This window comes from Mytilus galloprovincialis, chromosome 7 (assembly GCF_965363235.1).
Source record: "Mytilus galloprovincialis chromosome 7, xbMytGall1.hap1.1, whole genome shotgun sequence".
In the NCBI taxonomy this organism is placed as follows: Eukaryota; Metazoa; Mollusca; class Bivalvia; order Mytilida; family Mytilidae; genus Mytilus; species Mytilus galloprovincialis.
In genome coordinates this window covers 61974632-61996291 of record NC_134844.1, presented here as the reverse complement: position 1 = coordinate 61996291, position 21660 = coordinate 61974632, and the positions used below count along the sequence as shown (strand labels likewise).

General features: G+C 29.9%; 2 protein-coding genes across 13 annotated transcripts in view; one reads left to right on the top strand and one right to left on the bottom strand.

The window, feature by feature from the left end:
- The window catches only part of LOC143083432 (rho GTPase-activating protein 190-like), a 72553-nt gene that overhangs the window by 5438 nt on the left and 45455 nt on the right, over nucleotides 1-21660 (bottom strand). For 8 of the 12 annotated variants that reach the window (XM_076259681.1, XM_076259686.1, XM_076259685.1 and 5 more), the window contains 9 exons: nucleotides 21299-21496; nucleotides 20818-20997; nucleotides 19599-19657; nucleotides 17531-17659; nucleotides 8969-9140; nucleotides 6178-6219; nucleotides 1955-2032; nucleotides 1296-1424; nucleotides 696-734 (listed from right to left, as the gene is read on the bottom strand). In XM_076259681.1, coding sequence (XP_076115796.1) covers nucleotides 696-734; nucleotides 1296-1424; nucleotides 1955-2032; nucleotides 6178-6219; nucleotides 8969-9140; nucleotides 17531-17659; nucleotides 19599-19657; nucleotides 20818-20997; nucleotides 21299-21496 — 1026 coding nt within the window. The remainder of the gene's footprint in view (nucleotides 1-695; nucleotides 735-1295; nucleotides 1425-1954; nucleotides 2033-6177; nucleotides 6220-8968; nucleotides 9141-17530; nucleotides 17660-19598; nucleotides 19658-20817; nucleotides 20998-21298; nucleotides 21497-21660) is intronic. The other 4 variants (XM_076259689.1, XM_076259692.1, XM_076259683.1 and 1 more) reach the window with 3 other exon arrangements.
- LOC143083434 (cerebellin-3-like) lies at nucleotides 14222-16715 on the top strand. Its single transcript, XM_076259694.1, has 3 exons — nucleotides 14222-14376; nucleotides 15402-15467; nucleotides 16288-16715. Exons 1-3 carry the CDS (start codon nucleotides 14286-14288, stop codon nucleotides 16683-16685), a joined length of 555 nt encoding a protein of 184 aa, XP_076115809.1. The 5' UTR covers nucleotides 14222-14285; the 3' UTR covers nucleotides 16686-16715.

Here is a 21660-nt window from a genome sequence, read left to right as displayed (position 1 = left end):
TTATCAGGATTTTTTTCTCATTAGTGATTAGATAACAACAGATATCAAAACAGTGTCCATGTACCTTAATATAGATATTTCAAGGCAACGTCCATGGTGAAGGTTTATAAAGTCAAGTAATTCCAGTTATTTCAGAGCAAACTATCATTTCACATGAATTTCAAATGCAAGCCAAATATTTACACCAAAAATAGATACTGTGGATTCATTTATTTTTGCGGGGTATCAATTTTCGTGGATTGAGGAAAACCAACATTTTTGTGGATATTAGATTTCGTCGGTTTGCCAATCTCTCTATACAAAGCTTATAGAGAATTTGCAATTTGTTTAAAATTTAAATTCGTGTTTCACCTGTACCAACGAAAACCATGAAAATTGGTATCTAACGAATAATATTGAATCCACAGTAAAACTTTACAAATCTAAAAGTCTAAAAATCATTGTATGCTCATTGTGAATTCTCTTTCCTTTTCTTCTGTTCACATGAGCCCCGCCCCCCTTTTCAGTATCCATTCTAAATATATTATCATAGTATTTCATGCACTATTCTCTTGTTAATCACTGTTGTTTAAGAAGAAACAGCAAATCAACAGAAACTCCCAAGACAAATTACTTTCAACCAATCAGAACAAAGTATTTTAAAAGTGTAAAGATGTAAAAGCAAAATGGTAAATTTAGAAAACTCAAGTTTTTACCAGGTTCCTTCCCAGCTTCTCTATTTTCTACATATTTTTCTGTACAATAAAAAAAAAATTCACTCTATACACAAAACATGCAAAATATCAACACAAAACAAAAATTGGGAAATGAACATAAAGGGATACAACTCTACCAATGACTTAAGAAAACATATTGTAGGCATAACTATTCAATATTCTGATTTATTTTTTTATCTTGTAATTTCACAGAATACCATATTTCATGTATTTTGAATAAAAATAAAATGCATGCTTTAAGATGTTTTTTTTTAAATATATGCAAAGAATTCTAAATTCTAAATCTAACATTGCTGTTATTTCAAAAATACCAGCATTCTAATTTACGTTGTTTATTTTCAGATTCTTTTCAAAATGTGAGTAACCACAATAATAAATAAATGTATATTTGAATTCTGATTTAATAAGTAACATTCTCATCTTTTTTTTTACATATTTGCCAACTGTATATTCTTAAGTTTCTACAAAGCATGCATTATTCCTAACATTTTCTAAAACAAGGTGCAGTCATAAAATCTTCCATCATTTTGAAATGCTATTATCTTTTTTTTTTAAAACAAGATGCATAAATTTTCCTACCTGCTGCTTCTAATAATTCCTCCTGTAAGTTAGGAGGAATAAGTGGCTCTGTATCTTTAAAGAATGATTTCAGCACAGTAGCTACAGTATTGACCTGTATATCTAAACTTCTTATATCTACATTAGGATCTGGAAATAGAAAAATAGAGTTAAAATTAATTTTAGCCCCTAATGTGTATACATTATGATCTAGAAAAAATACAAGATGCGATATTATTTTTTTGCATGTAAAACACATGCTCTATTTCTCAGTGTACTAATTTCTGAAAGAAATGGAAACATTAGTATTTCAAAAAAGGAAGTTAGAAGGAAAATAATCATATTCAAAATTTACTTAATACAGGACAATTGATCAGTTGGAAGAATAGTCAAAATGTGTTTTTTTTAAAGAAGTATAGGCAAAAAATATAAGAGGTTTCAGATCTCCTTAAAATTAATTCTCATCTTTTTCTCCTTATATTTTTTCATAATCTTAAATCATAACACCTCCAATTACATATTCTAACAATTACCTTTACCTACTCGATTTCAATTTTCCAGGAGGTATGTAAAAAAAAAACATGGTGTAAAAATCTATATACAGGAGAGTTGAAAACAGTTGATAACTTAACCTCTATCTGTTGTTCTTCACAACCTAAGCAAGATTGGTTTTATCTTACCTTCTTGTAATTTAACTTGTAATATTTCCACCTGTTGTTTATTTCCAGGTATTCTGTATATACCCTCTGCATTTATGCCTGAAAGAAAAACAACATTTGAAATATACAAAATTTCAAATTAAAAACTACAGCTGGGTTTTGAATTTCAAATATAACTATAATGCCATGATCTGTAGTGACTGTACACAATTTATATCCAACGTATGAAATTGATTATGACTCCATGGAATTCTCTGTGAATTGATTGTATATTCTGATTGTTCCTTAGTATTTGATTAATCATTTATTGTTTGTTTTAAGTCCAGTGGCAAATATTTCATGCATTTTCAGGAAATCCTAGGTGTTTGAGACAATGTATTTGTACTTCCATGGATATTTGATTTCATGGTTTCTGAAAAATGCCCAACAGTAAAATGTGTTTTCTATTAAAACATTTAAAAATATGGTTTAATTTTACTCAAGAAACCCATGAAATTGGTATTGGTACGCCATTGAAAATATGGTTTAACTTTACTCAAAATTGGTATTGGTACGCCACGAATAATAATGAGATCACAGTTTGACATATATTCAAATGACTGTCTCTCCAAAATAAGATACAAAAATTCTGTAATATTTCATCAGGTGGTTCCATAAAAATATACATGGCACTTTGAAATCTCAACTATTGGTGGATGTCAAATACTGTAAATTCAGAAATTATTGCTTGCATTTAATTTTGTGATTTAGTCATTATGAATAATTTTTATAATGCAATTTTAATGTTTGCGTTATTCAGAAAAATCCTGTGTGATTCATATCAAAATATTCAAAACACAAGGTCTAATTATTGTGATTATAACCCTGTTGCATTTTTCGCAATAATAAAAACATTGCAATAATTTCTGATTTTTTTTTATCGTACGCTGAATTTCAGAATTTTGTTTTATAGTTGCTTCCCAATTTTGAAAGTATCTTCCATTGGTATTTTGTTTAAAGAGAACATCCATTACTGCTTTGAATGTTCTGGGGTTCTATTTTTGTTTTAATTTTTGCTGTTTCTTGTTCAAAAAAAATATTTGTTACTTGCTACAGGTGTCATGCATGCACACCCTTATAGTTGTCTACCTACATGTAGTCTACTTTAAAACAAAACATACAATACAGGTTGCTGTAATTTCTCAAGCATACTGAACATGTTAAAGTCAAGCTCATATGTTACCAAATAATTAAACAAGTCTAAATATATCATGTATTTATCACAATTATTTTAATGATAAAATTGAGAATGGATTGATACTAGATGTATTTATCACAATTATTCAAATGATAAAATTGAGAATGGATTGATACTAGATGTATTTATCACAATTATTTAAATGATAAAATTGAGAATGGAATGATACTAGATGTATTTATCACAATTATTTTAATGATAAAATTGAGAATGGAATGATACTAGATGTTAAAAAATCATTTTCTTTCAGAGATGAAAAAGTATGAGGTTTCTATCAATATTTTATTTTTTTCTAATTATCTTAGGAAACACTTTTCCCAAGGTTCTACAAAATATAATGCATATTTGTCTCCAAATTTGTTCATCAAAGGACAGTTACTAAAAATTTTGAAAAATAATGCAATGTGTTCATTAATGAGAAAAAATGATTCCAAGTGCAGATTTTTAAAATGATATCTATCCATTCTTTTTAAAAAAAAATCAAATAAAAATCTAACAAGATAAATTATCAGTAATCCATGAGCTAATCCACTTAACTATCTATCAATTTCAATTGTACAATATTTTGTGAATATAATAATTTTTGTATTAGTTAGTTTTGACCAAATTTGCTGAACAGGTATTGCATGCAATTATTTCAGAATTGACACTTTTTATTACACTGAAAATAAAATGTCTGCACATGAAACTTCATGTTATGTGCATCACTCTTGATTAGTTTTTACAATGTCTTACTTTTCAAGAATATAATAAAGATGTAATTTCAAATATCAAGTTTTCAAAAAAATGTGTGACCTATCAATGCATAATAAGCTTAACAAAATTCTCCAAAATCAAAACACCCAAAATCAGACGAGACCTCAAATGAAGTATCCTTGTTGGCCATAAGTTAGACATATAACGAGCACATGCAAATTGTAAGTCGAACACTAATAATGGTCTGCTCTGTCCAGACCTACAAGAACCATCCAAAGATAAATTTTATATGTACATGTACTTGGCTCAACTCAAGGGTAGAAAAGCTCGGCCAAAGCCTTACATTTTACCAGATTCTTGGCCTTAACTGCGCAAATATATTTTATATTTTGAGACAATGTAAAGTTAATAACATATAAGGAGTGAAAACCCTTTTTATTTTATAATAGGTGCCTTTGAGTAATTAATGTTATGAGATGCATGGCCTCTTTTTCATCAGAAAAAATCTTAACTATAAATTCATATACCGGTATTTCTAAAAGTAGTTAACACAAATCACACTTATAATTCAAAACTCCAGGTAAAATTAATTGTGTTTTTTTTTTTTTTTGTGTGTGTGATCATTTGGAAAAATGTGCCATCTGAATATAAACTGTATCTTTTCTTTGGTGAAATTTTTGTTGAACAATTTTTAAACTAAAATGTATGTTAAAAATTAATTTCTTCTTTCAGGATAAAACATTATGTTACTGTCTGTAAAAGTTATCTCTATGATAAATATGGTTAAAAATAGGCTCTATATATGAGAAAATACATTTGAAATATATTCAGAATATGTTGTAAAGAAATCTAAACAAAAATGGGGTTAAAAGAAACTTATTAAGTGTTAAATAGATCGTGTATATAGTTAACAAAATTATTGGAGATAGTGCTTAGGGGAAACTGCCTGGATATATTCTGTCAAAATCTTATTTTCTGTTGTACTTGACATATGTTCATGTCATATCATTTACAGCTGATTTCCTAATGCTTGCAAAGGACAACTTTGGGTGGCTTGCTTGCTTTGTTTGTATAAATGTTTATACAAGCTTTGTAAATAAGATCGACATCTTTAAGCAATATATATAGGCATAGTTTAACCTGTATATATATTATATTTGAATTTAATTGGGTGTTATCCTAATATGATTGTACAATATACAAACAAAGCAAGCAAGCTAACCAAAGTTTTGCTCTACATGCATTAGGAAATTAGCTGTAAATGAGTCAATCTTGACAAACTGTATCCTCAAAAGCAACTTGTGATTTAGCATGTTTTATCAGAATGTGTCTACCCATTTTTATTTCTACAGTTGTCAGAAAATAGTATGTATGTTTATGGCTAATCAATCAATTGCTTCCATTAAGAAAGAAGACCTGAAATTAAGGGACATAACTCTTTAAAAATCATTTGTATGTTTGTGTCAGGTCATTTTCATAAATGTATTCTAAACTTTTACGTAACACAGATAATTGTCATTCTGTTCCACAAAAAGGCTTAAAAAGCATCTATAAAACGTACCATCAGAAACATATAAGTGATCCAATGAGTTACTTCCCATAACCATTGTCCAGGCTACACCCTTAATAGAATGTTTTATAAACAAAACTTCAGTCACATTTAACAATTGTCATCATTTTAAAACCAATTGAGAAACTATAAATGTATTTTTGCTATTTGCTATTTATATTTTCTCAAAGGATGCTTGGAATATCCTCTCTATGAAAGCTAATATCAACAGTTTGTAAATCATACAAGAAAAGCTTTTTACGTAAGGATATTCCAAGTATGCTTTGAGCTTGTCTTGAAGAATAAATATATGCTTCATGAAATATAAATTATGCATTTTACAATTTTTTTATCTGTTGACAGGATTCTTTCCATAGATAAAAATGTGTTTTTAGCAACTTTATGTTTAAAGCACTGGGTAATAATTTCAATAGACTGACTAAATGACTAACATGACTAAGCAACTGAAGTTTTGATTACATTTTCTTTTTTGGCTTTTGTTATCTCTCCTTTTCAATGATAAATATGTCATGTATGTACATTCTTTTTATCAAAAGAAAACAAAAAAATCTATTTGTATATATATTTTCCTAATCTATTCAAAATTCCTTTAAAAGCTATAAATAACTTTTTTAATAATTCTAATATCTATAAACGGTCTCTGTCAAAATCTATTTTGTCAACCAAACAAAAATTCAGACAAAAGCTATATAACTGCAGCGATTGGGTATTATGCTGTAACTCAAGGTGGTTATATTTTACCTCTATCCAACTCTTCCCAAGGGACATTTACAAAAGTCATCACTTAAAATAAATAGAAAATACACAATAAGAACATAACTAGATAGAAGAAGATGTGGTATGAGTGCCAATGAGACAACTTTTCATCTAAGTCACAAATTGTAAAGGTATAATATTATAAGTCAAAGTACGGCCTATAACACAGAGCTTTGGCTCACATCAAACAGCCAGCTATAACGTATATATCTAGATATAAGAAGATGTGGTATGAGTGCCAATGAGACAACTCTCCATCCAAGTCACAATTTGTAAAAGTACAATATTATAGGTCAAGGTATGGTCTTTAACAGGAAGCCATGGCTCACACAGAACAGCAAGCTAAAAAGTATATATATATGTTCCAGACCATACGAGTATTTGGACCGTACGCGTACGGTCTGGACCGTATACGTATACTCGTACGGTCCGACCATACGCGTACGGTCGGACCGTATGAGTATACGCATATGGTCCAGTAAGAGCTGACCATACATGTTATTGGATCATATGGGTTAAATTTAAACAAACATTTATCACAATCTTTATTTTTAGTTTTATAAATTGTTATCATTGCAATTAGGTGGATAAAATGAACAAATGGACAATGGAAATTAAATATTTGTTTAATTGTATATCTGAATCCTATTTTGGTATTCTCGCCCAAGACGACACTTGCTACCACAAGTAATGTAATATATTTTACATTTACATGTTTGCAGTTCATTCATGTTCCTTTGCATTTGCATTTTTTTGTTAAGTTTCTAATATTCTCCAACATTATGTTTACTTCCAATATCGTCAATTTAATGATTCAATTAATGTATTACTGATCGACATGCTAAAAACAAGATAGTAACAGATTTAATAAGCGTGATTTTTTTAAATAGTTAAAAAATAAGGTTTTTATTTCAATTACAATTGAACTTTTCAATATTAATTTGAGAGTTAAGTTATGTTGATCTGTTACATGCATTTGTAACTTATAAACTTAAGCAACTTCTTAATCATATTAATCAAACCGTACGCGTACGGTCCGACCGTATGAGTATTTTGAAAAAGTACGCATACGGTCCAGACCGTACGCGTACGGTCCAAATACTCATACGGTCTGGAACATATACATCTTTCTTTCATTCCACTATTAGAATGCATCCACAAATCTTGTTCATATCTTGTCCGAAATTGGATTAAATTATAATTATACAGGAATATGAAATGAATTTTGATAGATTGATTGTGGTTTGTTTAATGTCCAGTGGCAAATATGTCATTCATTTTCAGAATGAGAATAAATTAACAATAAATACAATAGGTAGGTCCTGAAAATAAATTTAGACTTCACAAAAGAGAAATTGTTATCTTGCTACAAATTGCATCAGAAAAATGTTGAATCCCATTGACCTGTGACCTCTATTATCCATATTTTTTTTCAAGATGAAAACATTCATTAATTATACCTCATACTGTTATTAAAAATTGCATTTAAGGTAGCTGGGGCTTCTTAACTTAAAACAAGTTATTTTTTTTTATACTTTTCTGAAATGATGCTATTTCAAAATTATCTATGGTTGTTTTTTATCAGTCGGTTGCTATACAATCCTTTGAATTTAGGAAAAACATTTATAATTTTCAAATATGACTTGAAAAGATAGTTTTTTTATGAATTATTTCAGTCAAACCAGGATTCTTTTGATCAATTCCCTGCATCAGAAAGGTTATGTTTATTCATAGTTACTTCCCTTTAATAACTCAATTTCTTTAATTTGTTTCCCCTCATTAATTTGAAGTTTTTTTGTTTTAATAACAAGAAATTTACCTTAAAATAAATATTATCTAATTGATCACGTGAAAAAGTGAAGAATATTACCTGTTTTATATTAAAGTAAAAATGTAATTAGAACATTTGAAAATTATGAAAATTGGGAAAATAATCATTTATTAAAAACAAGTAATTTACAAATAAGAACATAAATTATCCATTCAACATTACATTATAAGATATATTTTTAATTTACTTGTGAACTGTTTTATGGACAATTGTATTTCTTTTTTCATTTTAGTGGTAAAAATGTATTTATAAGAAGAAACAAAAAAAAAAATTTTTTTTTAATCAAATTAAAAATTAAAATACAAAAAAAAGTTTTTCTCCACATTTTTCAGAGTGAAAAAATGTAAATACAGAGAGTTTTAAAGATAAATATAGCGGTCACAATTTAAGACCCTCTTTTTTAGAATCAAACTATCAGTCAAAATTTTAGACCCCCCCCCCCCCCCCCCCCCAACTACCTTAGTGATTATTCTAAGTAATAAACCATTAGCCCAAGCAAGAATCATAATATTCAAAATCATATTAAGCTGGTATCCAAAATTATATATTTCACGTCAAACTTTCTTTTACCTTCTTGGTTTAAACATGAAAAATTATTTGTATTATATATTATATATAAAAAAAACTTTGGCAATTCAGCCCCTACATTCAGATTAAAAGGTCTGCTTTTCGGACAATATCGATTTATTGGTCTTTTCATTTTCTGTTATTATACTTCTGCCCTAATTAATAATTTAGGATTCAATTTTCTAGATTTCTCCAAAATTTATAATAAGTAAATTCCACCATAACACAAAATTCTTTTCATATAAATTTTCTAAAACTTATGTATACAATTTTTTTTAAATAATTACTAATCTAAATATAGAACACTGCAATAATCAAAATACAAGGGAGATAACTAGTTTTTATAAGAAAGACAACTTTATCTCCATGGAAACCTACCTTCTTCCCTGATAAATTCTACACAAGTTTCTACGTATTGGGGAAGTGATGGATTTGTAGAGGACATTTGGAAATCTACCAGTCGACAACCACTTTCTGATGTCCCTGGTCGTCCATCTGATTTCTTATGTAATTTCTTCTGTTTCTTCTGCAATTCTTTTTGCTTTCTTTCCTGAAATTATAGAATTTCAAAATTTATGAACAAACAGATATAAATTCATAAGATGTAAGATGTTAGAAGAGCGATAATATTCAAGATTTTCAGCCTGTTTTGAAAAATCAAATTACTAAAACTTCACTGCTATAATGGATAACAATTGAGTCAATTTATCACAAACTAATGTTCTGAAGGGAAGGTCTAACACTGTGAAACAATCATTTATATACCATGTATACACTATATGTGTATGTAAAAACATATATATAGTATTCTATTGCATCTGAATGGATAACATAAAATTTCCAACCTTTTTGTCAGTAACTCAGCATCACTTATAAAAAATTTAAAAGATTGATTGATTGTATGGTGTTTAACACCACTATCAGTGGTTTTCTCTGGGCACTCTGGCTTCCTCCACCAATAAAAATTGGCCGCCACGAAATAGTCTAAATGTGGTACTTAAAAGTGGCGTTTAAACACCAAATATCAAAATCAAATCAAATCAAAGTGTGACTACTTAGACCACTTAGGCCACCCAGAACCCACAACATTTTGAAAGAAACCAGAGTAATAATAATTTTGCACTTCAAAAAAGTCTTTTGTCCACAAAATACTCATCAGTGATTGTCAAATCCTAGAAATTAAAAAGGCCAAATTTACTACAAAGTATTTGAGCATTGATATCATTTACCCAACAAAGAATAATCCATTAATAATCTAAACGGTCAATGACTAAACTGACCGGCTTTAACTCAAACTCTGCTCACCTCCTCAAATACTATTTCACCATTAGCTGAATCAACATGGTTTATAGTACTATCAGACTTAGGAATAGTACTGGCTGATTTTGGAACCTGTATAGTACTGTAAGGCATTACATGCACAGAGGCAGTGCAGCCCATATCATGAACGTTGATCAAATATTATTTGAATATTGCTACTGTACAGCTCATATCATGAACGTTGATCAAGTATTATTTGAATATTGCTACTGTACAGCTCATATCATGAACGTTAATCAAGTATTATTTGAATATTGCTACTGTGTAGCCCAATCATCAAAAAAGTTTAACAAATATTATGTAAATATTGCTACTGTACAGCTCGTCTTATAAACATGGATCAAATATTAAGTAAATATTCAATCTGTTTTGCAATTCAAGTCACAAAATGCTTGAGTTTTATTAATTTCCATCAGAATAAACATTTTCACAACAATTGTTATTTAGCTCAAGGAAATGCACTATGGGAAAATATATAGGACTGTCTCAAAATTCCTATGATCCAAGATGAAATAGTCAGAACTAAGTTCACAATATAATCACCATAAAACATAAGTAATAGCTATGATAGTCATAATTTATGGTAAAATCATTTTCACTGAGCTACTTGCAAGTCACATCCAACGTCACAGAATTATCAAGAATTTTTCAATATACGTTAACATCAAGTCTCCATTGATACAGAGTTAACCATCATATATACATTAAATCTTTTATTATATGGATGGCAACACTATATAAGGAACAGATCAAATATCTAAATGTCCAATTTATATCGTACATAACAATATTTTGTTACACAAAACAAAAGGTAAACGGTATCGTCAATTAAATATTACCATGCACTGTTAGATTTGTTGTTTCGTACAACATGTAAATAGCTATTTAAATATGCTGTAATCCATGATCCAATTTAAAATTTAAAACCTAATAATGTTAAAGGTTATAACTCCCAATCAATCTTTATTCTAATTAAAATTTTATTACTTGAGAAAAAAAGATAAACATTGTATGATCAAGGTAATATTAAGTAAACAAAAATCTGCTGAGTCATCAGAATTGATCAAAAGCTACTCTTTACAAAACAGAATGTCTGATTTCGGTGATAATCCAAAATATGAAGAAATACAAGTTTATATATATAAATTAAGTCTTCAGAATCCAAAGTATTAAAATGCTCAATTTTCAATTCCCAAACAAATATTATAAATTTCTGCAACACAATTTTTCAGTATTTTCTTAGACATTATTCCTTAGTTCAATATCCTTATAAGCTTCAATTTTCAGATTTCCAACATAAATTGCTTCAACTCAATTTTTCCAGTATTTTCTAAGACATAATTCCTTAGTTCTATTTCCTCGTATATATAGTTCATTTTTCAGATTTCCAAAATAATTTCACAGTTTTCCAGTATTTTCTACTAAGACATTATTCCTTAGTTCAAAATCTTCATATGTTTCAAATTTCAGAATTTCTACATAAATTGTTTCAGCTTCAAACACAATTTTTCAGTATTTTCTAAAATCATTATCCCAAATTCAACAAACACAACGTTCTTTAATAAAATTGCAATATTCAGTCGGGTTAGATTAGTTAAACAACCAATATTTATTTTATTCCATTAATCCTATTGAGCTTTGTTTACCTGTACATACAAAGGTAGGTATTTATGATAGGTAAATATAGATTTGTAACCTGGAAATGAACATATCGATTGTAAACAAACAGATATTCAATGCACAATATCCCTAATCAGGTAGAATCGAAATAAAACTTTTAATCCCGAGCAACATAAAATGTAATGTTTAAATATTTCAGACCATAAATGTTATTATACTAAATATTCAGTCATTTCTTGACTCATTCATGATATTACATCAAAGTTAAATCCAATTTTCACCACAGGTATTCTATTACAAAAGCCAACTTCTACCGATTTCATTTTTGTTCAAATAACCAAAAGACAGTAATTTTTAATCTCTTTTCTACATTCATGTTCATATCAAATAATTATGAAGATTATAAGAAAGGCCAAATTAATCAGCGTGAATGTTGTCATTGCAATTAATTCGGAAGGAAATGGATTATGGTAAACAAGTTTCTCTGTGAAAAACCTTGCATGTTTATTTCAAGATAAAAATAGTTTATTGTCCATATGGAGGCTTGTCAATTTCAAAATGAAAATATTTCAGATGCTTCCTGTCTATTTTAAGATCAAATGTAATATTCTCTACAAATACATAAAGTTGAAAAACACATGTTGAGGACATGGAAATCAAATGAATTTTTTAACAGGGTTTATAAGGTGAAATGCATATATTATATGTGGGCTTCAGTTTCTTATAATTCTATTTAGGCATCAATTTACCTGCGTTTAATATCTATTTATAAAAGTAATCAAGTCTTCCAGAGATTATCCATTGATTGATTTTAAACACCATTTACAAATGGAATACTGTCAAATATTTACCTAAGGCATGATCTGCTAAATATATATTTCTTCCTCAATAAAACAATACAACATTTATATGAATGTGTAAAATAAGGTTAACATTTTAAGATTTAAATAAACTTCAGTTAGATACATCTAAATTTCATATATCTATTAAAATTTTGTCTTAAATACTAAGCCAATATCATTGACATATGATAGCTAAAATCATAGATAATTACAAAACACTACCACAATTTTCTCTATCCAAGTTTCTGGTGTCAAAACCTAACAAGTGGATGAAAAGTTGATAAAGAGCCACGGACATCCTTATTTTTTCATTTTCTCCACAACAAATAAAATGAAACATTTCTTAAAAATATCTGACAGGGGAAAAACATACATTGCTTAAATATGGAATCCAATGCTATTTGACAATAAATCAACAAACAGTTCAATACTACTTCAGAAAAAGTGAATTACATGACTACACAAGTTATAATTTTAAGATGAACTCCAACCTACTCTATATTTATACATATTTAATTTGAAATATTCAAAATAGGAGAAATACCAATGTACATGTATGCAAAAATAATTTTTCATGATTTATGTATTTTTCATAATAATATTGATTTTAAATTTCAAAATTTCAACAATATGAAGTACTTTAACATTTAATAGTGTATTTAACTTCCATATGCACTGTTTAAAGTTTTATTACGACACATAATAGATGTGAATCAAATTTTATCAAAACATTTAAATGTTATTATACAATAGTTCATTGATATACATGCAACTGAAGCAATAAAATTTTATATCTTAAAAATTTAAATGATAAATATAAGGAGCCAACCATGAATATTAATTTCAAAGTAAACAAATAGCTGTTACTGTCAGTTTATAATATCCATTTGCAATTTTCGGGCCATGTTTCCTTGTTTTACAATAGACACTTTTTTTCCTCTATGTAGTTATCACACTGTCATTTTAATGAATAATAAATAAGAATGTGTTCCTAATACACGGATGCCCCATCCACACTATCATTTTTATGTTCAGTGGACTGTGAAAATGGGGTAAAATCTCTTATATGGCATTAAAATTAGAGAGATGGTATCATAGGGAACATGTGTACTAAGTTTCAAGTTGATTGGACTTCAACTTCATAAAAAACTACCTCGACCAAAAACTTTAACCTGAAGTGGGACAGACAGACGAATGGACAGACGGACTAAAGAACGAAAGAACGGACGCAGACCAAAAAACATAATGCCCATAAATGGGGCATAATAAATGGGTCATAAAATTTTCTGTTGGATAATTCCTTGAGGTTAAATACAAAATACTGGTATAAAGCTTTCATTTATCTTGCAAATATAGCCACAATGCAGAAGAATAATAATAAGTTTACTTATAATTATGTCAACGTCAGCAATGAACTGGTAGAGGCAAGGCTTCTTTAGTCCTGCAGATCAATCAATTTCATTTTTTTTTTCTTTTCATAATTTTAACATGTTTTTTGTTATTATATAATAATTGACTCTTTACTTGCAACTGGAGGTCAACTTGAGGTCACAAGCCATTAAACATTATTCATCATATTTCACAACTTCAGAAGTGTGCTTATGAACCTATGAGGTTCCTGAGAATTGTCATTTTAAATCCCCCCTGAAAAGTCTAGAATCAGCATAAATAATTAACTTATTTTCAATGAACTATTTTTCAAATTTTTCTTTGAAACAAGTACCGGTAACTTAATACTTTTTAATTGGTGTATTCAATTGCAACCACCATAACCAGATGTTCATGTGAAAGAACATGCAATTGCATCATTATGAACCTGTGTAGCATATGTTATGTAACATGCACAAGTTCTGGCAGAACTGGTTCACAGCACAGCTCCTATTCCAAAGCTTGAAGGAATCATTATCAACAAGATGAATGTACATGTATTTGTGTATGGTATCTGCCTGGTATTAACTTTGATCCAGCATAAAGGAGTAGAAGCCAGATCATGCACAAATCTTGGTAAGTGTCCAATTTTACAACAAATTCAATACATATTTGACCAATTGTCTAACAATTGTTTAATTCCATTTAAATTTTATCAAGAACTCAACTGTTAAAAATATGTCAGCTGTATTCAAACTAAAATTGATCAGATGGTAAAGGGATACAGGTAGAAGGGGTGTCATTCTGAATTCCAAGAAAAATAAATGCTCAGTCAAGAGTTCACCAACATATTGGTAGAAATGTTGGGGAACAGCAATCTTGTATCATTCTGCAATTAACCTTCATTTCAATGTAATACACATGCATGATGACACAAACTTCCACAATGTATAGATAAATAAAAGAAAAACTTGATAGAAATCATATTTTTATAATCCTAGCAAATTATAACAGCAGTATACTACTGTTGCCTTTATTTATAAGCAATTGAATTTTTTATTAAGTAATTTTATAGGGTTCTAAAAGTGTTGAAATTTTAATATGAAGGGCGGAAGAAAATTATCTTCAGTCAACTCAATTATACCCCAAAAATTTTTATAAAAAGAAGCATTCAATTCTATAAAAATTTTGCAATATTTTTGTTAAATAAATGAGGGCTCAGATGATATCCCCACCTGCATATTACTTAATAGGATAAAACTAAATGCCCCTCCTCTAAGGTGGGATAATAAACTAGATGTGTCAAAGCGACACGAATGGCTCATCTCAAAAATTTGAAAAATCTGCAATTTTAATAACAGCATTTAGAAAAAAAGGTCCGTATAACTGCGATTTTCAACAATTTATCAAAGTCCAAAGCCTGTAATTTCGACAAAAATTAGCAGAGTGGAACGAAACTTAAACTTGATCTTTAACTCATCATGGTTAACTCACATACCAAAAGTCAGCCAATTATCTGAAGGCGTTTAGAAAAAAATCTGTATAATGGTTTGTTGCAGAATGACAGAATATCAGAATTAAGAAATTTCGGAATTACAGAATAACGGAATGACACTGAGAAGGAAAAAACGAAAATTTAATCAAACTAATTTTTCTTTCAGAAAACAAGATGTTTAACAACCTACTGGATATGATGGTTGCCATTAAATCTAAATGTCGAACATCAGGTAAATATAAATTTTCAAAATAGTATTCAGTCTCCTCTATGAATATTGAAATTAATGGTTCACTGATACATGAAATCCATTAAAATAATTATTTCATAAAGAATAATGATTGATTGATTGTTGGTTTGCTTAACTTCAAGTTGCAAATATTTCATGCATGTTCAGGATGAGAACAAGTTAACAATAAATACAATAGGTAGGTCTTGTCATAGAGGCCATCCGGGATGATGGTGGGGGAAATTTGGACTGCCACTAGTAAATGAGGGTATATTGGATAGGGACAGAAATTTTGCCTTGCAACACGCCACCTATGGATGAATAATAATGAAGCAACAGTACTGTCAACTATTATGTATTATTAAATATATGTACTACTTTTGGTATGTGCTTTCTAACCAGGCCCCAATTAGTGGTGTTTCACCAATTAGCATTGTGTTTAAGTTTCTTAACATTTGGTTGAGGCAAACTAAAAATAGAGACCGGTAACAAAAATTAAACAAATTGAAAAGGGGCATAACTTAAGAACTGTAAAAGAGACACAACCCAAATTCAAACTTGATCTGTGCTTGTGTTTTGTGGTAAAAGCTTTGTGTATAACTTTCATAACATCTGGTCAAGGGAAAGTAATGTAAAAGAATTGAAACCAATTTCAGGAGTACATACAGACAAGGGTAAACATTAAACCCTCTCAGCTACAAAAGGATGATTTTAAAGTGCCTATATGGTAAAATTAGGTAATGGGCTACATCAGCAGCAAGCAGACATATATAGACTACTTCACTGTAAAAAGATTGCAATTAAAACAATTCTATCTTTTCAGGAGGACCTACTGTCCAAGGAGGACCCGCTTTTACAGCAACACTGAGCTACCATTTTAGTCTTACAAAAGATGCTGCAATTAAATTTAACTCAGTCCTTTTGAACCGTGGTGGAGGCTACAATCCCAACACAGGTATATTTACAGCAACTAAGAAAGGACTTTATAAGTTCTCTGCAACAATAATGTCAAATGATGGAAAACAGGTACATAGTTACATCAGTAAGAATGGAAGAAAACTCATGAACCTGTATGCCCCAAAGATCCATGGCGCAACTGATACTGCAAGTCCTGTGCTAGAACTTAATAAAGGAGATAAAGTGTCTGTGAACGGCTATTATTCTGAACAAGTATATGGTCGACATTACTCCTTTTTCTCAGCATTTTATATATCTGCTTGAGAATAACAAATAAAAGTTAAAACAAAAAAAGATGAGTTTTTCTATTTGTCTATCTGGGTTTTTTTTAAGATAAAATTTTTCAAACATCATGATTTTATTCAAAATCTTTGGTTTTACGTTAATTTTTCATCTCTCTCAATCAAAATGTATTTGTACCATATTTGTCAATGTAAAGCCATAGAAATTTTGCTTCAATGTGCCTTGTCCAATTTTTGCTCTAACGCCTAGAACTTACAAGTGCTATGGGATGTTATGGTGCATTCCATACAGAAAACAAAGAACTTGTCAACCCATTGAGGCAACAATTTTCAAACATCATTCAATTTCTTAATACTTGTACTCTTTGTAAATTTTATTCATGAAAAGTGATTTTGGGACAGAAATTTGAAGCCCAAAGTCTAGGTCATCAATTCCTATAATTTCCTTATGAGCTTTTCACTGAGGTAAGTCTTACATCAGTGGTTTTGGGGTAGTAAAATTGCCTAAGGTTGTGGCTTTGACCAGGTTCAATCCACCATTTTCTACATTTGAAGTCAGGAATATGACAGTTTTTGTCCATTCTTTTGATGGGCTTTATCATTTGATTTTGCCATTTGATTACAGACTTTTCATTTTGAATTTTCCTCGGAGCTCAGTATTTTTGTGATTTTACTTTTTTTTTATTCAAGGCCAAATCAAACAAAATACTTTAGATTGACATTTGCTTTTTCTCCACCAAGCTATTTTGTTCAAGAGAGAGAATGCATAGACTGGTCAACTCTTGAGCGTTTGTTGCCAGTTAAAAAATGTACATGTCATATGAAAGGTTGTGCTAATGTGTTAATCTCCTATAAATTGAAAGTTACCTCTTCTTTCCTTCTTAACTTTTCTTCTTTCTTTTGTTTTCGGAGTGTATCTTTCTCTATATCTTTCTTTCTTCTCCAGCCTCCGCTACTATTCAGGTCAAGTTCACCATCCATACTAGATGTCATGCTCTGATAAAAAAAAACAAAAAAAAACATGGATTTAACTTTTTCATTATTTCATTATTTTTTTTTTTAAACTTTTGTCTCCATTCAATCATATACTTTAAACCTTACTGGATGAATTGAAACAATAAATGGATAAGATACTACAAGATATGTGAATGCTCCTTTCTTTATCCATTGGCTGTGCCTGTTGCTCAATCCCTTTCATATCTTAATGAATCAAATATGTTTAAATTCAAATCATTGGCTAATAATCTAAAATTGCAGTGAGATATCTTTTAATATTTTTAGAGGATTATTGACAAACATAAAACTCGTTCTTTAGATTTCAAATAATATGAGCCAGTCCATGCGAAAAGGTACAAAAAGTGCTTTTGGTAAACTTTACAGGACATGTTATCAAAGTTTGTTATAGTATTTTTGAAAAACGATTTTATCCGAAAAAAATTTACATTAATGTAAACATTCATAAGATTGTCAATTCTATCTTTTTATTCTAAAATTTATGACACTACAGAGACAAAAGTCAATAATTTCCGTCAGTTCTACAGGTTTAAAGAAAGTAAGACAACATTAAATCATGAGGGAAAATACAAAAACTATGACATCTTGTGTTTTAGAAATTGAAATTTAAGTTAAGTTAATTTATTTAATATTATATAAATCAACCTTAGTTGCACGGGATTCGATGCCCGGTTTGATTGCATTGATATCCGCATCGTAAGCGAGAGCCTTATCCCCACTGCTACCGGGGTTAACATTATCAATTGGCAAATCAAGCCATTTAAACTGTACTTTGAAAATGATTGAAATATATGAAATAAGTCATTAAAAATCTTAATAAAACTTAAGGGGGGGGCTCAACACTGGCAGGTGCGTGTAGCTCACAGCTTGATGATATGAGGGAAAGTAAATGTGTTTTATAAATCACAAGTCTACTACCAATAATTATGCACACTTTTTAGAAATTTGTAAATTTTTCGTTTTTGTACCTTTTCGCATGGACTGGCTCATATCTCTTATCTTAAAAAAAATTTGTGTTTCTGTAAAAACCAATAAACAGCTGTGCCATGAGCACATGATACGCCAGTTTTCAAAGAATTCAGTTAATAACTTCTCAATGTCATATTAGAAACTTATGAAAATCAAAATGGAGCTTATATAAATAGATATAACCAATTCACCAAAGTTTCATGAGAACTGCTGGAAGCGTTTTTAAGTTATTGTCTGAAAACTGTAATATTCCCCCTTTTTTAATGTATAAAACCCCAAACTCAGAAATGTAAAATCTAAAATTTATAAAAATCAAAAGGGAACTTAGGTCAATAGATATAAAGAATTAGCCAAAGTTTCATTATAACTGCTGAAAGCATTTTTAAGTTATTGTCTGAAACTGGAAAATCTTCTCTTTTTCAATGAATAAAACCCCATATCTTGGAAACGTAAAATCAAAAAGGAGATGGAGCATATCAATACATATAAACAGCAGGTCAATAGATATAAACAATTCACCATTATTTTTAGCAAATTGGTAAAGCCGTTTTTGAGTTAATTTCTGACATGTTTGGAAGGACGGGCAAACAGACAGGTGGACAATGGTATATCATAATACATCCCGTAATCTGGCCTGTAAAAAGTCAAATAAATCTATTTGTTATGTTTTAAGGGTTTGTGTTCTGAATTTCAACCCACAGAGCAGAAAAAAGCCCAAGGCCACCAATGGGTCTTCAACATAGCCTGAAATCCTGCACCTAGAAGCCTGGTTGAGCTGTTCCTTAAACATAGTGTATGCTCATTCAGCGTTTTGGATGTCACACTGACCCCCAACTCAGTATCTTTCAATGTCATTCATCAAAAGGCAAATTAGAAAACATTTATCATGAAATATTGACACCCCACGAATTCCTACCCCCCTTTTGTTTTCAGTAAGTTTAGTTGTACTTACCCCTGGGAAGGTGCCATAATTTTCTATTGTATCATAGGGATTTTCTTCTTCATGATAACCTGTAATGAGATTATTCTTCTTTTAGGAATAATATAGAGCAAGAAGTCTTATCCAATACACATTATAATGTCAAGCTGATGTTCAGAAAATCTTAAAGTAGTAAAACATAATTTTAAAAAATATTGTGAAAATCAACTTGTGTTACATGTCAGTTAGAAGTATCATCATGTATCATAGAGAAACTGACAAAAGTAAGAGGTAAAAACATCTAAAAGAATATGGTGCAAAACTACATATATGAAAAAATAAACATTATCGTATGTTTATGTGTTACATATTTGTTTTTCGTTCATTTTTTTATATAAATGAGGCCGTTAGTTTTCTCGTTTGAATTGTTTTACATTGTCTTATCGGGGCCTTTTATAGCTGACTATGCGGTGTGGGCTTTGCTCATTGTTGAAGGCCATTACGGTGACCTATAGTTGTTAATGTCTGTGTCAATTTGGTCTCTTGTGGACAGTTGTCTCATTGGCAATCATACCACATCTTCTTTTTTAATATTATTGTGATTTCTACACAAGTGAAGAAAGTCATTTCTCAAAATTTTGTGATTTTTTTACAATAAAGTTCACACAGAGGTATGTCTGCTATATTTGATAGTGAAATACAAATTTTGAAATTAAATGGCAACTCTAATTTGCAAACCATGCAAAACTTTCAGTCAATTTTAAACTTGCATTGAGGATTGAGCCAAGAGTGCTCCCAAACATGTTCAACCCCTCCACATTCTTAATGTGCCTGTCCCAAGTCATTAGCCTGTAGTTTAGTGGTTGTCCTTGTTTCATGTCTGTCATATTTGTTTTTTCGTAAATTGTTTTATTATAAATTAGGCTGTTAGTTTTCTCAATTGAATTGTTTCATATTTTTCAAATCTAGGCCTTTTAAAGATGACTTAACATTATGGATTTTCTCATTGTTGAATGCCATACATTGCCCTCTAATTGCCTACATCCACTTTGTTTAAACTTGGGTGGATAGTTGTCTCATTGGCAATCATACCACATCTCATTATTTTCATATGTAAATTATGCAATAGAGTCTAATAATCCCCTTGCCTTTGAAGCTTTGTTGAAACCTTTGTTTGCTTTCAAAAATTTAAAACATGAAGATTTCTCAAGCAGTTTTCTATTTGTTTGTCATGTTTTATATATAAATTTACCGTGCGGAGATCCAGGGAAGTTGTCGTCAGAATATTGTGGGCTAAATGCTCCCCGGCTACCCTCACTACTACCAGGTGATCTTCCCTTTTTCATAGACCGCCGTTTACGTTGCTTCTTCAGGATGGCTATGGTATCATCTCCCGTGCCTTCGCTTCCTTCTGACGGAGAATTACTTCGGTCTGAAATTAAGAACATACGATTACACCTGATCAAATAGTTCACCAACAGTCATCCAATCAAATGTGTTCCAAGAAAAAAAGCAAAGAAAAATTTGCATATCTGTATGTATTGGTACATTACTATCAATGACATTCAGAATAGAAAGATTATAATACAAAGCTAATGTCATGCCATTTCATATATCATTTCTCAACTAGAACTGGAAAGGTCCACAATGCATCATTTTTCTATATAAGCTATACATATGTTATCAAGAAAGCTAATTATACAAAGCTACCCACAATGCAACAGTTCTCTTACCTCTGTCATCAGCATCTCTCAGAATACCAAGATGTCTGCCGTGTTCATCCGTGGCAAAAGGCATGGAAATAATTGGTCCTCCTTCTGACCTTTGTTTGGTTTTCTTTTTATGTGGCGTTGCTTTTCTGTTGACCTTAGAGTAAATAGCACGGTTCCCTCTTTCTCTCTCTAGGGAACTCACCTCGGAATCATCTGAGTCTATTGAGTAGAAATATAATTACCCCATAAAACTATCTAGTTCAAAAATATTTAAATTTTAATTTTTCGTAAAAAAAATCAATAAATTAAAAATCCAAGGAACTAAAAATTTCAAGAAAGTTATTAAAGGTGTTTATTCACAAACCCATTGAACATTGATAAAA

Bases quoted from the DNA above. Each gene is read 5' to 3' on its own strand.
- LOC143083434 (XM_076259694.1), top strand. From the start codon at position 14,286: ATGAATGTACATGTATTTGTGTATGGTATCTGCCTGGTATTAACTTTG. The intron at 14,377-15,401 runs GTAAGTGTCCAA...TTTTTCTTTCAG, and splicing joins CAGATCATGCACAAATCTTG to AAAACAAGATGTTTAACAAC. The intron at 15,468-16,287 runs GTAAATATAAAT...CTATCTTTTCAG, and splicing joins ATCTAAATGTCGAACATCAG to GAGGACCTACTGTCCAAGGA.